Source organism: Mustela erminea, chromosome 3 (assembly GCF_009829155.1).
Source record: "Mustela erminea isolate mMusErm1 chromosome 3, mMusErm1.Pri, whole genome shotgun sequence".
Lineage (NCBI taxonomy): Eukaryota > Metazoa > Chordata > Mammalia > Carnivora > Mustelidae > Mustela > Mustela erminea.
In genome coordinates, this window is record NC_045616.1 from 39,322,238 (window position 1) to 39,337,816 (window position 15,579).

A 15,579-nucleotide genomic window follows, 5' to 3' on the forward strand; every position below is an offset into this window, starting at 1 on the left:
ATTAAGTCTTCAGAGAAGCATAGCTCTTCTGTAACCTAGTGAAGTAGTGTGGCTCCACTTCAGTAAGTGAAAAAGGAGACAGCATTCCTCTTTAGAAAACTCAAAGGCATTCTTCATTTAATTAATAGGTAGGGAAAGTCTTGAGCAGGAAAAAAGTAGTCCCTGAGATCTATTCAATTATCCTTTTGTGCCTATTCTTGGCCAATTTTTCCCAAAGCATCTAATGACATATTTAAGTGCACATATGTGCTTTATTTTTCCTCTTTCTTCGTCTAATAGAAATACACCTGTTTAGTAAACTTCTTATTATTTGAAATATATAAATGTTGCAATAAAGTTGTCACTCTCATCTAGTTGCAGACAGTATAATTAGTGGAAAAGGAATAATGTAAATTGTCACCTAGGACTGAGAGAATGGAAATGGGATTCTCAAGATAGAGTCTGCAGGTCCCTGTGCTGGTCAAGGTCAGAGTAGGGGAAAACCATAATTACAGACTTCTCAGACCTAGCAATTGAAAAAAAATTTAGAGTAGCTCAGGTTGTAATTGTAGTTGAATAGGGTGATTCCTCTTCATACAATGATATTTAATTCATGCATCGTTCTGCACATGGGATTAGCAAAACTTGTAGTCTAATAATCATCCCAAAGCCAAAAAGGAAATGAAGCAAGGCAAAATACAAAACAGATTTCTAGTCTTATAATGTCATGATAACAGCACACAGCATATGACTTTATCTTCTCAAGCAAGAGGCAACATACCACTGCTGGTATATAAAATGGTTTGGGGTGGTACAACATAAAGACATTTTCTTTTTATTAGTTATTGTTTTTGTTTTAATGTGCAATAGCTACAACCCAGAATTTCACATACATTATTACCTAACGTGAAGCTAAAGTAAAATTTTAATGAATCAAGAAACTATTAAGCAAATAGCATGGATATTTCAAGGGAATAGTCAGAATCATGAAGGTAGTATACAAATGACTGAAGTCGGGAAACGTTAGAGCAAGGTTTACTCATTCATCCACCCTAAAATGCTTACTAACTACTGTGTTTTTCCACATATGTAAAATAGATACACATCAAAGTATAAGAGAGACAAGTTCTGTGTCCTTATGGATCCTGCATTTCAGCCCACAACCCTAATGATTTCTCAGGAGACTGGGTTAATCAATGGCTGTATACCCTGGGGCATTCTATCCACTTTTGCAGGGCCCCAAATTAAATTTCCTCTAAAGCTCTGTTGGCTCAAGTCAGGTTGACTGTGGAGCAGCCAGAAGTCTGGTTCAGAGGAGAAGACTAGTCTCACTAGAGGTGCTTCATAAAGAGCCATGCCCAACAAATACCAGCCATGCCCAACAAATATTCTCAGGAAATGAGCTGATGGATGCACCACTATAAATAGGAAGATCAAGGTCTGGGTACCTCATTCACTCTACCAAGTACCCTCTGTCTGAATACTTCCACTACACTGTAATGCCCCATGTACCTGCCAACCATTTTGGCTCTTATAAACAAAGTCAATCCCAAAATATGGGAAACTTTTAACTCTGAGAAGTCAAATGTGAACATGGGAGATAAGCAATCAAAAATATGTGCCATCTTCTTACTCCAGAGGCTCTGGCCTGCTAATCTGACGTGCTAGATTTTTATCACAAATTATGATTAGCGCAAGATAAAAAAGGATATTGGAGAGTTAATACCTAAGATTGATTTAGGACACAACTTTAGCAGAGCTTCTTTACATGGGGTGGAGAAAAAAAACAAAAAACAAAAACAAAAACCAAGTGATGTCTCAAGGAGTTTTCTCCCTAGAAGCTTGCTGATAGAGAAAGAAAAACAATCTGAGCTTAAACCAAAACAATAAAAAATGTAAACCTTATTGCATACCAGTTGGGAGAGGAAGAGAATGAAGTGGCATGAAGTGAAACTGAATTCGTTGCAAGTTTCCTCAGGACTGCCCTACTCTAAACTCTTAAGGCTGTTAAAGATTTCCTGGATGAGAACCCATCCCACCTACCCAGTTAGACCTGCTTGGGGGGGGGGGGGGTTCTGAATCAGAATCACTTGCTTGCAAGGGAGTAGGAGAGTGAATACTTATTAAAAATGCATATTCCTCTGTCCTGCCTCAGATTGTGAATCTCTAAAGTGAAGCCCCAAATCTACATTTTTAGCAAGGTGTTCAGTGACATTCTGAGCACTCTCAAGTTGGAGACTCCCTGGGCTACACCATGAACTCCTTGAAGTTTACATTATATTTACATTTCCACATTAAGTCCAGCTCAGGACCTTGAGCCCAGAGCATCTCTGCAGGAAAGCTACCTCTGTGGGACGTACACTGGGTTTTCCCAACTATAGTTTAACTCCTTTCATTTTATAATAAAGTGAGAGAGAAAAGGGGTAGTTTCTGAAGCAAACGAGGAAGAGCCTCTACGTTTAACACTGTATAGCCATAAACATCTTTGAAAAATCTTAGGTTAAAAAATTCTTCACTTTCAGAGTCTTGCCATGGTGGAAGAGGAAGTGAGGCAGGCTCTCAGGGCTACATTTCTCTGGGCCATTTGCTGCCTCTCCGTTTCCTCTGATGAGACAGGAGGGAGTTGGGTAGGTGATCTCACACCCATCTATCCTGAAACAAACAGCAGACATTCTCAGGTGTATAAGTGACTTTCATTTTTTGTTCCTCCTTCCCTGCCTTGACTGATATTACTTAATTTATCAAACTTCATTAATGAATACTGAGCTCAATTTCCTTTTGGTTCACTAATAGAAATTTTTCCTTACCCAATTTTTAAAACATTAGTCACAGTAACATGAACAATAATAAATTCCACACTGCACAATGCTCTTCTCTATCTGCATTTCATGTCGTTTCTGCAGATTCTCATTTCACGTATACAGGGCGTGCCTCTCGCTCTCCAAGCATTACCCTCAACCTCTAAGTTCTGTTTGATCAATTATGGGTCAAAAAAGGTGAGGGCATTCCAACAAACCTTATGTTTCAGGATAATAATTTTAGTACTGAGGCTCTTTTATGTCTATTGGACTCACAACCATTACACATGATGTCCAGTGATCACTAAGAATATGGATACTACCTACAAGCCTCAACAACTTATTGTGTGCTTGGGGAAAGGAAAAGCTGGTTTCACTGGACATGAGATTTGGATGTTTCTATTTTAAAATGATAACCTAACGGATTCCAGTGTTTTATCCAGGTGAATGTATATGGACATAAGTAGAAACGCATTTACACTTTACTGTTTCCAACACGGGGAAGAAGTAAAGGCATAAAAGACAACTTGAAATAGTCCCAAGACCGCCTTAAGTGATCTTAACTAAAGCTGCTGAGTTTCAAGACACTAGCAAACTATTCATTAAGAATTATTACGCAGAGACCAAGTTTGTCCGCTTTCATCCTTGCAGCCCCATGGAACCGGAGTGCAAACTTGATCATGATAATGATATGGTCATTACTGAAAGAGCCATTTTCCAATATTAGTCTTCTTAACCTTATGGAATTTTTAAAAATAAAGGCCAGAAGAATATAGTTTAAAATCCATGCCACTAACAATCAAGAATGACAGAAGACGGGCTGGTACCCTTTCAAAAGTAAATGGAAACTTTAGAATTTTCTTTTCTTTGACTATTTTTAAGCTTAAACGTTCCATGGTGTGTTTTACATGTATGAATCTCCTTTAAACATTTAGTACAGAGAACATGGGCTTTGTGCTAAAATCAAGGACATAAAACCATAAGAAATACACTAAGATTTCTTTCAAATTCTGCAGAAAACTGGAGCCAATGGATAATAAAGACATTAAAGAGAGATAATACACTACTCTGGAAGTTTAACATTTAACCTTCTGAAATTTCTTTCTTTTTTTTCCTTTCTTTTTTTAAATTGAAGTATCGTTGATATCATATTTAGTTTCCTTTTAGAATTGTAATAGTGATCATTATGTACCCTTTTATGACTCTTTCTCTTCTTATTGCTAACAGGTCATTGCTTTTGAATGGTCCAAGGAAAACATTTCAGCTTAGCAATGCTATAGAGAAGTTTTAAATAATTTGTCAGAATAGTGGCACCAGTAAAATTTTCTAACAATACCTTTGAAAAAATCTTTACCATCTACCAGTTTTCTCCGGACAATTGTGTCACTATCTAATACTGCAGCAGAAAGATATTGTTAGTATTTCCTGTTTATATTTTGCTCATTCTTCTGTAAATTATAGTAATGAGTCAAAACCCAGTTAGATAAAAGATCTATAAAATACAATATAAAGGTCTCAAATGTGATAAGATTCAGCTGATATATAACAGCAATGATGGTAACTTTTCTAAGCTTTATTATCAATTTTTCAGAACAATACCAGAACAAATAAACACTTATGAAAAACATAAATCTAGGGAATCTGTAGTGGAATGGATACCTTAATGTACATCCTAAGGTCTAATGATGATATATTTTACTTGTGAGTAAAATTAGACTTTATGCATATGTGTTAAAAAAAAACACTGAAGTGCTTAAATTTTTTTCCAAGTCGAATGAGAGGCCATTAGATAATTTTAAACAGGAGGAGAATGACATGATTTAATTTATATATTTAAAAATTCTTCTGGCTATATGAACAATCAATAAATATAAATATATTCAATTTATTTTAAATAAATATTTTATTATATATAATATATAATATATAAATATAGAAGAAAGTCAGAAAGTTATTGAAGTAGTCTAGATTTTTAAAATATACATATATAATATAATATATACCTATTTATCATGTATATATACATTACATATTTTGTATATTTTATGCACATTTATATATTACATATGTTATATATTTATAGTTATATGTATATGTTACATATGCATAGTTTAAAATCTAGATTAATATATATACACATATACACACATAGATATACACACATATAGGTAGAAAAGGGGGGAGGTTTAGATTGGAGTGGTAGTAAGGAGAAGAAAATAAATGGATACATTAGGATAAGAAGTTTAGAAATAGTGTAGGGCAAACTGGCTAGTGGTTTTGAGGAGGAAAGTGAGTTAAAGGAAGAGTCAAAGGTGATATGTCAGTGTTTGATTTGAACTAGACTAATGCTGAAGGTGTTGGCTGAGATTGGAAGGATTCACTGGACTTGGGAAAAAGTTCGGAGTGGAATTATGAATCTTAGAGTCATCCATACAGATGGTTTTAAAGCCATGAAAATGGTTGAGATTTCCTAGGGAGAGAGGTGATGAAGAGGCAAAAAGAGCACTGAAGTTGGCAGAGACTAGATCCTGAGCAAAAGCATCTACGAAGAATGGTCCGTGGGGCAAGACAAGGACTGGGAGAACATGGTGCCATGAAATCTAAACGAAGAAATAGAGTCAAGAAGAACAGAATAACCAATTGTCTCCAATTCTGCTAAAAGTGTGAAAAAGCTGACCAAAGGGAAGGGACCAGAAGCTTTGGCAATATAGATGTCCCCGGTGACTGAGGCAAGAGTGCTCCCAGTAGGATGGCCACATAACAGACTTCCTGGAGTGAGTTTGGAGGAGATGTGCGGAGATAAAGTGGAATTTAATAGATAACGCCTTCAAGATGTGCTGTGGAGGTGAACAGAGCCAAGTGACAACCGACAGGAGTAGTCAGGGTATGTTTGTACTCTGACATGAGACTGATGCTACAGAAGACAGAAACTGACACTACGTGAGAAGAGAGGAAAAATTGTAGGACGATGGTCCCAGGGACCATTTCATCTTCCAAATAAGAGAGATTCGATTGTATATGATACAAATGAGACAAAGAAGTTCACAGCTTTGGCATTGGGAAACAGAGAATTTCTCTCAGCTTCTATTTCCTCTGATCATATGTCCACATCATCATGGAGAGTGGGAAGAAGGGCAGGGTTAAGAGGGTGGAAAAAAGAGAAAGTGTGAAATACTTGTTTTAGAGATAGGAAATACAAAAAAAAATTTTTTTTATTTATTTGAGGGAGAGAGAACAAGCAGGAGGAGGAGGGAGTAGCCAAGGGGAAGGAGAAGCAGACTCCCTGATGAGCAGGAGGCCTGATGCAGGGCTAGATCCCAGGACCCAGGATCCTGACCTGGGCCAAAGGCAGATGCTTAACCCACTGAGCCATGCAGGACCCCTGCAAAATAATTTTTTTTTTTCTTTCCTGAGAAGGAGCTTGCATGTCTGCCTGTGTGCACGTGGCAGGCAGAGTTGCTCAGGGAGAGGGAGAGAGAATCTTAAGCAGGCTCCATGCCCAGCAGAGGAGCCAAGGCCAGGCTCAAACTCATGACCCCAAGATCATGACCTGAGTGGAAATCAAGAGTCAGGCACTTAATCAAATGAGCCACCCAGATGCCCAGTATGCAAATACCACTAAATCACTGTAGGAAAGCTTTGAAACGATTGTGATATTGATGTGAAATTAAAAAATTCTACAGCATGTGGAAGGAAATCTAACAATATTCTGATTTCCCCAGTGATGACTGCTCTGAAATTTTTTGAAATATCAAATGCTGAATTCTTTAATCTTTTAAAACTTTGGTGCCCCCGGCTTTATGGTGTCCTAAGCAAGCACTGTCTCTATGAATAAATTTATTAGGCTCTTTGTGAAAGAAGAGAAGAGGCCGGGGAGAGAATACAGTGATTTGACTAGGAAGAAGAGGGTCCCCCACAAGAAACAAAGAAACAGTAGACTGGGACGCTAAGAAACACCTTCCTCCACTCCTCATTTTGCTCATGGTCAGTTAAGACAATGTCCCTGTAGCCACGCCCTGTTTAGCAGGTAAATGGGGGAAATCTTTGCTTCTGTTTAAGTAAACAAGTAAACTAGAATTTGTAGCACCCATGAGAGACTGCTCATGGGACTTAGACCAATTTTTCTAGGCACTATCATTGATTTGGGTACCTCTTACAGCAGTACAGAGCAAGAGAGATAATTAATGGGGAGAAAGATCAGCAGTGTATTTGTTTTAAAATAGACCTTTATTGGGGCATCTGGCTGGCTCAGTGGGTTGAGACTCTGCCTTCGGCTCAGTCATGATCTCAGGGTCCTGGGATGGAGCCCAGCATGAGGCTCTCTGCTCAGCAGGAGCATGCTTCTCTCTCTCTCTGCCTGCCTTTCTGCACTTGTGATCTCTCTCTGTCTGTCAAAGTGAATAAATAAAATGTTTTTTAAAAAAATCAAATAAAAATAGACCTTTATTAACAATCAACAAATTAATACACAGTAATAAGAAAGACTACTTTTAGAAATACAAGAGGGTACATTATTAAAAATATAATTAGATGCAGATTGAGCTGTCTATCTAATTCACTTAGTCATACATATGTATTGGGTGCCCATGATGTGTCAGGCACTGTGCTACATACTACGTACATATTCAATGTTCAATAGTATATTCAATTTCCTGAATCAAAGTTGTCATGCTCTTTCTGACCGTAAGTGCAAAAAATATATAAAATTTGCTCTGTATTATCAGAAGCAATCTCAGGACTCTATACTCTGCTGGTCTGCTCAGAGAGAGAGTTAGCCCAATTCCTAATAGCCTGGGTTCTAGTCCTGAATTTACCACTGTTAGTGTGATAAAGGAAGCAGGGACTCTCTGTGTATCCATTTTTCCTGAACAAAATGAGACTTTTGAATGGGATGATCTTGAACACTTCATTTAGAAATTCTCACTCAAAAAGAGTTGATGGTTGGATCAGCTTTACCTAAGCTTTCACTCGCAGCTCTGATGTGATGGATATTTTCCGCATGTCACGCACTGCTCAATACTAATGTGTATATCTAACACATATGTAGATACCTTGACCTACATAAGGTTAAGAATGATCGATGCCATTTGACTGGAACTATTTATCACACATTTTCAGTTGTTTCTTCAGAACCACTCTGGAAGGTGAAACTTGTCCCATTTCTGCTTCAGAGTCAAAGGAAACAGCCTCACAGAAACTGTATGACCTGCCGTGAATAAGCAGCAGAGCCAGAACACAGCCCAGACTTTCTGAGTCAAAGCCCAGAGTACTCTTCTACTAAACACAGAGGAGCCCCTTACATTTTGCTGTTCAAACTACACAGAGAAATAATCGATAACCTAGTCAAGCGTTTTTGAAGCACTTCTAAAATTAGAAAACCTTATATGTTTAAGATGGGAATTAAAAAAAAAAAAGAAAAATATTAATTATGTGTTTGTAATCCTCTCCCCAAACCAACCCCCATGTTGGCCTTCTAAAAAGAAAGGATTCGGGGCGCCTGGGTGGCTCAGTGGCTTAAAGCCTCTGCCTTCGGCTCAGGTCATGATTCCAGAGTCCTGGGATCGAGGCCCGCATCGGGCTCTCTGTTCAGAGGGAGCCTGCTTCCTCCTCTCTCTCTGACTGCTTCTCTGCCTACTTGTGATCTCTGCCTGTCAAATAAATATATAAAATCTTTAAAAATAAATAAATAAAATTAAAAAATAAAAAACAAAAATAAAGGATTATTGCTTAGTCAGCCATCGGAACTTAATTGTGCCTATTGGGGGAAAGAATAGAAAGGATAATTGGAAGACACCAAAAGTGTGTCAATTACTCCATATAAAACAGGTTGCCTAAGGAAAAAGAGTTTTCAGAAAGTTGAGATTTTGAGAGTTTATGGAGGAAAAGCATTTGAAATCATCACATACCATGATATAGGGGATTTTGAGGACAGAGAGAAGTTAAGAAGAATTTAAATAAATTTTTGCCAAAACTGGCCACAAAACAGCCCCATTTTATTTGAGTTTTGTGTCAAACAGATAAAAGTGGAGCTGCTCTGCTGAGGTATCCAAAGGCAGAGTCTACCTAAATACACCCAAAACAATTGCTTCAGAGAGAAGCTATTTCTCTTTGCCTCTTTGCACAGTTTAATCCTCTAAAAGGAAAGCAATTGAATCTGGCATAGCTCTAAGCACAGGCAGGTGCCTATGGAGGTGATCTGAGGAAGTTAGGAGGCTGCAACTCCCCCAAATAATTTTCCCAATACTTTTTATCAGTTAAGACATCATCAACAGGGAAAATAACCATTTGTTTTGCGATAAAATTATAGAATTAAATAGTCCTGTAGAAGACTATAGAGTACATATCCAATCTTAAAATATTTAAACATAGTGTTTATGGTGATAATGTAATGGAGGCAAACCATCTCCCCCTCAGCCTACTCCCCCTCAATAAGGCAGGGCTATAAATTTGATGATAATAAATATATGTCAACCCACAAAAATCGTAATTCTATTATGCTAAGGAAAGTTAGAATATAAAAATCATCAGTTAAACATAATATGATTTTATAACTTGCATCCTAAATGTCTATACATAAGAAAAAACACATGTTTGAGCATTCACATGGGATATAATAATGAACTTAAATAGTTGGGGTAGAATTAAATAGGAAAGGAAGATATAATTAGAATAACACAACGGATTCAGAGGAGAGCACTATTGGATACCAGAGAAAGATACTATGTTATCAAGTAAGCAAATAAGTTAGTATTCTGAGGGCAAAATAATTTCAAATTTTATGCTTTCAAAGGACAGTGAAAACTGAAGATGCTCAGCTCCCCAAAATGAGAAAGGAAAGAAGAAAAGTCTGTAAAAAATGGAAAATCTTGAATCCCACAGTATGTAAGTCTCATTCATTGGTTTTATAAGTATGTATAAAATGAACTACCCAGCTAAGTACTTTGCTTTTTTACCACAGAATGCCTATAAAAGAAAGAAGATAAATCTATATAAATGTTATGAAACAATTTAGAAGTTTGGTATGTATGTACATATTGCAAATAATAAAAATTTAAAAGAGAAATATTTACTTATTAAATAAGTTATAATTATTAAGACCCCTGTTCATAGAATCTATTATTAGTGGATTATTGTATAACTATCTCAGTTCTACGTTGCTAGTTGTAGAAACTGAAGTATAGACAGTTGAAAGAGGCTATAAACTATAAAATTATGAAATTGAAAAGCCTATAAACTGAACTGTTCTTGGCATGAGGGTGTTATTTTAAGAATAAACTGTCATCTATAGTCTTAGAAAGCAGTCCACCAGTATATAAAGTACATTCATGCTATACTGTAAATGGGTTTTAGAGAGATATGTTTCCGTGTCTTATCTCCCACGATTTCTATACTACAGCTCTCAGGTTGTAAGCAGGCCTGCTGGGAACTCTTTCAGGACTTGCTATGAGAACAGCCATTGCCTCAGACTAGCAGAGAGGCGAACTGGAACTCCATGGAACTCCAGGATGCCTGAGAACCTTAAGTTAGGAAGCAGTAATTCCTAAACCTATGATTCTTTACTTGATTCTAAAAAAGTAGTTCGATCTCTATATCTCATACTTGTATGCTACCTCCAGCCAAACTTTGGTAGGATGTTTTTCTGGTTACAGAGAATTTATTTATCCTTTATATAAATATTTATAAAAATATGATTTTATTTGTATTTACATATATTTTATTAACTATATCATATTTAAATTAAGAACATTTAAAATAATTATAAGTAATCTATTCCAATTTTTAGCTTAATCAACCTATTAAAATTATTTTCATGGAGACCTGGATCATAGGTTTCCATGATGTCTCTATTTGTTGCCCATTCTCTCTTCTCCTTTCCAAATACTCTCTCAGACGTAATTGAAAACATATGAGATCTTTGTCTTTTGTCCACTGTTTTTTTTTTACACAAGATCTGTTACTTCATACTCAGATTCACAAAGTTTTCAAGCAAAATATTCTAAAATTATAAAGTGGAAGAGTAAAGGTTGCAAGCTGGCAGTTCTTGGGCCAAAGCTGGTCCTTAAATTTATTGGCGTCCATCTATAAAAGGTTTCGTTTTGTTTTTTTGTTTTGTTTTGTTTTTAATGTGAGACAATCTTTAGAAATTAGGAGATTTCACAATATAATAAATCCAGACTCTAGTTCTCCCCTGGAAAGTGATAGCATCTGGCAATACCAGGACACCTTCTCTGTGCTATAAAAAGCCTCTACCCATCCAAAGGAAACTATTGGACCTATTTAAAAGGCTGTCTATAACCCATACTTGGGTCTCTTTATTTGCTTTTCAAATTAAATCAAGCTTGATTTAGCCTGTATTATAGTAGTGTTATATATAGTATTTTAATGCCATGTTCAAATACTTGATCATGGAAACTTATTCTTTATCAAGAAGTCTCTTAAAATTTATTTGTATAAATTTGTTCTGAAATGTTCTTTTCACCCATTTTGGAAGTCTCTGCTTTAAAGTCAAACATAATTACATTCTTAGTTCCTAGAACTACCAAGTAATAATCTACATTCTAAAATAACTGATTTAAACTAAGGTATTTATTAGAAAAGAATTTTTATGGAAAATACCTTTATATACTAGAAATGAAAGAAAATATTGCTCAAATACAAAGAATATGCACTGAATTGTACTCTAGAATTTGAGTCCCATCTGTTCTAAATGGACATAGAAAACCTTTTTTTTCTCTTCTTTTTCTTCTTTTTTTTTTTTTCCTTCTTCTTTAGGTGTACCTCAACCTGATAATCAAGCATACCAAAAAAATATAAAAGATCTTGAAAAGGAAGTCAAAGGAGATACCCCAAAGGCTGTGCTTCATCCGACTAAGGCCTTAGGGAAATCTAAGGGAAATGGAGATGTGCATACATCTGCTTCTATGAATGGAAAAGAGAATTCCCCTTTCCTTCCTAAAGATAATAAACAACTTTCACCTGACAGCAAAATAAGTAGGGAGAAGGAAAATGATCATCTTCTTCCATCCATTTCTCATCAACGAGACGAAGTATTATCAGCGGCTATGTTTAATGCCTGTGAAGAATCATTATCAGGAAAAATTACCCTGCAGGATTTCCCAGACACAGTGGAAGCCCTTAAACCAACAAAAGGCAAAATCATTACAGAAGTAAAATGTGGGGCTTTCAGCATGCAAGTAGAAATCAAGAACAGATTTTTCTGTAAAACAGAAATGCAGTTCCCAACAAAAAGGAGATGTCCAATATGTCGCCAACATTACTTTTCCAGACACATTCAGAAATGGTACACTTCTAGAAGCTGCTCTTCCAGATGTAGGAATGTGTTGGTAGAAGAACTAAAACCTGAGGAGGCATCCAAGTCTGAAGAAATTGCCAGAATGGAGAGACCCTCCCTAAAGGTAAGCATTGTGGAAAAAGGAATTAAAGTTAAATACATGAGTAAGAAACAGAACATATTAATTAATATAATTCATCCTAAAAGAAAGGGGAAAACAGCTAAATACAAAAACATTTCCTCCAATCACACTACTAAAGAATGTTCCAGGTCTTCTGCACCATCTGAAATTAGGCACCCTGAAAAGTGGCAGCTTGAGAACAAGCATCAGAGTTCAGAAGGTTTGCCTGTCTCTCCTCCTATTGTGTTTGCTGTGCAGAAGGAGAAGAATATCGACACAGCTGTGGATTTTCTGTGCTCAACCCCTGAGAGGGAGAAGAATAACCCTGATACAGTATCTCCAGTTTTAGATCACCGTGAGGTAGAATCTGCCATCTCTCAGCAGGAGGACTTCAAAATTAGTCAGAGCACTCTCAAAAAAAAACCCTTCTCTGAGGCTAAGGCTCCTCTCAAAAACATTCTTCCTACTTTACAAGACACCCTGAAGACCACAGGGTTAAGAAAAATGGACTTACAGAAAATGTCTTTTGAGGATCCCAAGGATGTGGACCAAGAGACAAAAGTCATCTTTGATATGCCAGAAGATATCATATCAGACTTATGTATCAGGCAAAGCACAGAAGAAATAAATTATTTGCCAAGTGCCATGACTGGTACCTTCCCCGTTCAAGGTGGCAAAGACTCTGCCTTACGTTCTTTGTCTTCTCCGAGCATGCAGCTGGTAGGAGAAAAGGCAGCCGACATTTATTACAAAGGCAGCAAAATTCCACTTGCAGATTGTTGTGAGAAATCAACCTCTTTACCTTTGCCTTCTAGTCAAAACGCTCTCGGGTCTTCCACCTCATTCGGCCCATCCCCCTGGGCCACCAGACATTCAGAACCTAAAGAAATCCCTGGGGATACATTTTCCTTTGATCACTGTGTTGAGTCTTTAAAAAACTGTGAGGAAGAGCATGTTGATGTGACTGACAGAGACTTTCACAAAGCCACCTTACATAGTGACTCTTGTATAACAGGAGAGCAACTGTTGGAAATGAAGAGTACACAGTGCCCGACCCTCAGCCCTGCTTCCTTCAGCAGCCTCTCTGCAGGCAGCCCCCTCAACGGTAGCAGCCACAGCACTGTGGAATGGGGTCCAGCAAAACCCCAGGCAAGCCATCCAGAGACAGCAGCTCTCAGCACAACAACAGAGCTAGTCATGTCCTTAGTATCTGATGCGTTAGAGCAAAGATTGATTATTCAAAACGATAAAGAAGGCATGGTTTATTCCAATTGTCCCATGGGAATGAAAACTCCTGAAGACTCATGCAACTCTCTGGGAAATGATGAAAAAGACAAATTCCAAGTAATGCCAGTAGTAAAGGATGCATGCCATAGAGACTTTGAAGACCTATCAAATGAGAATCATGATGAAGTCGGTTTTCCAATGGATTTTCCGAACACTGCTGAGTTCAGCTGCACAGCATGTGCTACAGATAAACTGTTTGTTATCAAGAAAACACTGACCAATGATGCAGACCAATATGGCAACCAAGATGAAAAAGGCCTTGGTCTAACCAGCTTTAAACAGGAGCCAACAGAGTGCCAAAGGATTGCATCGACAAAGCCAAATTCTGAAGGAGATCGAAATGACCCAAAGGAAACTTACTATCACCAAATAGATGTATTATTGTCGCCTCAGAAGCAGAAGGCCTTGGCAGGTATGGTGGCTTTACAGAATCTTTAACTTTCATTGTTCTTACATGTTTGAGCTTTGGAAAGTCTTAATGTTAGGGCTTTTTAAAAATTTTTATTTTATTTTTTTATTGCTTGGGCTTTTCTTCTTTAATGCTGAAGATATATTGAGTATTTTAGAGTTAAATGAATATGGGGAAGCATATATCAGCTTGCTTCTTTACATTATCACCTACTCCACCCATAAATAGTGCATAACAAAATCATGAAGGCTGCAATTTAATATAAAGTTTTTAAAAAATCAATTTCTTTAAAAGGTTGATGTATTGCCAAATCAATTTTGTAGGAAACGTTAGCCTTTTGCCACTCTTAAATAATCTACCGTTTTTTCCTTCTTGCAAGCTAAGCATATCTATAATAGGAAGAATATGTTGGTGAGAAAGTGTGTTCTTATACCTTGCTGGGGTGTTGCAGAAGGTTGGTGTACATGTTTCAGGAAGCCATGTGGAATAGTAATCAAAGCAAGGGACGAAAACCAGAAACATCCATGGCTAATCCTGATTGAGCCATCCATGGGGGTGTCTGACCTCAAGCAGACCCCTGACCTCCCTTGTGCATTGGTTGGCCCTGCTCAACACATTGATAGAACCCAGCAGCTCTCCAGACCTCTAGAGGGCTACGATAGAAGCTCTTTTCTAAGTACATAATACTGCCCTGTGTGCTTTCAATCTTGGGTCGACATTATATCATTTTGACAACTTCACAGAAGGCCCTCCTTGTTTTTCCTCAATAAGTTAAAAATATTTTATATTTAATATTAGCATTATTCCACATTGTCTATTAAAATACATCTTGAGGGGCGCCTGGGTGGCTCAATGGGTTAAAGCCTCTGCTTTCGACTCAGGTCATGATCTCAGGGTCCTGGGATGGAGCCCTCATCAGGCTCTCTGCTCAGCGGGGAGCCTGCTTCCTCCTCTCTCTCTGCCTGCTTCTCTGCCTACTTGTGATCTCTGTCTGTCAAATAAATAAATAAAATCTTTAAAAAAACAAAATACATCTTGAACAAATAAAAACTCCCTTCCAAACCACTGGTAACATTCCTCACATGTCCAGGAATGATGCAACTATCTTTTCTTTGTCGTTCCATCCCTAATTTCTAAAATAGAATTAATACAACCTAAAAGTAGAAGTAAAATACAGAAAGCGCAGTTATCTAAGTATTGGCATAAAACATGAAATTTACTGTACAGAGAATAAATCTCCTAAAATAACACAAATTGCTATAGACACTCGCTTAACAGGAACACCCTAAGCAAAGATCTGTCAGTCACAGCGACTCCTTCCAAGTGCCAACATACCTCCAGATAACAAGATCAATGACATTAACCCCAACTTTTGCTTCAGTCTGTAATTATTTGAGTCAGCAAGAGGCAGATCTGCCCTAAGAGCACTTGTGCCTCTCAAAATGATGCATTTCTTCCCTGGATGCATACCTCCCAGGCTGGCTCTCTTTCCCCCAAGGCCATTCTCTTCCCTGGACTGCCTCTCCCAGCAAGGCCTATTTCCTTAAGTATATTAATAATTCAAGTTGGAATCCGCCCAAAGCTGATGCTGCATTTCAGTAGACTTTGAAATGATCTCATAGGGTGAACAATTGCAACTATCTGTTCCATGTGTTACTGTGATTCAGGAAAAGGTTGTCCCTACAATTCTCCC

General features: G+C 37.4%; 1 protein-coding gene across 1 annotated transcript in view; it reads left to right on the top strand.

The window, feature by feature from the left end:
* Window positions 1–9,517: 9,517 nt before the first annotated feature.
* Window positions 9,518–15,579, top strand: part of LOC116586074 — a 107,508-nt gene continuing 101,446 nt past the window's right edge. Inside the window, exons 1-2 of the mRNA XM_032335605.1 lie at window positions 9,518–9,659; window positions 11,550–13,889. Of these exons, the coding sequence (XP_032191496.1) occupies window positions 9,602–9,659; window positions 11,550–13,889 (2,398 nt within the window). The 5' untranslated portion in view covers window positions 9,518–9,601. The remainder of the gene's footprint in view (window positions 9,660–11,549; window positions 13,890–15,579) is intronic.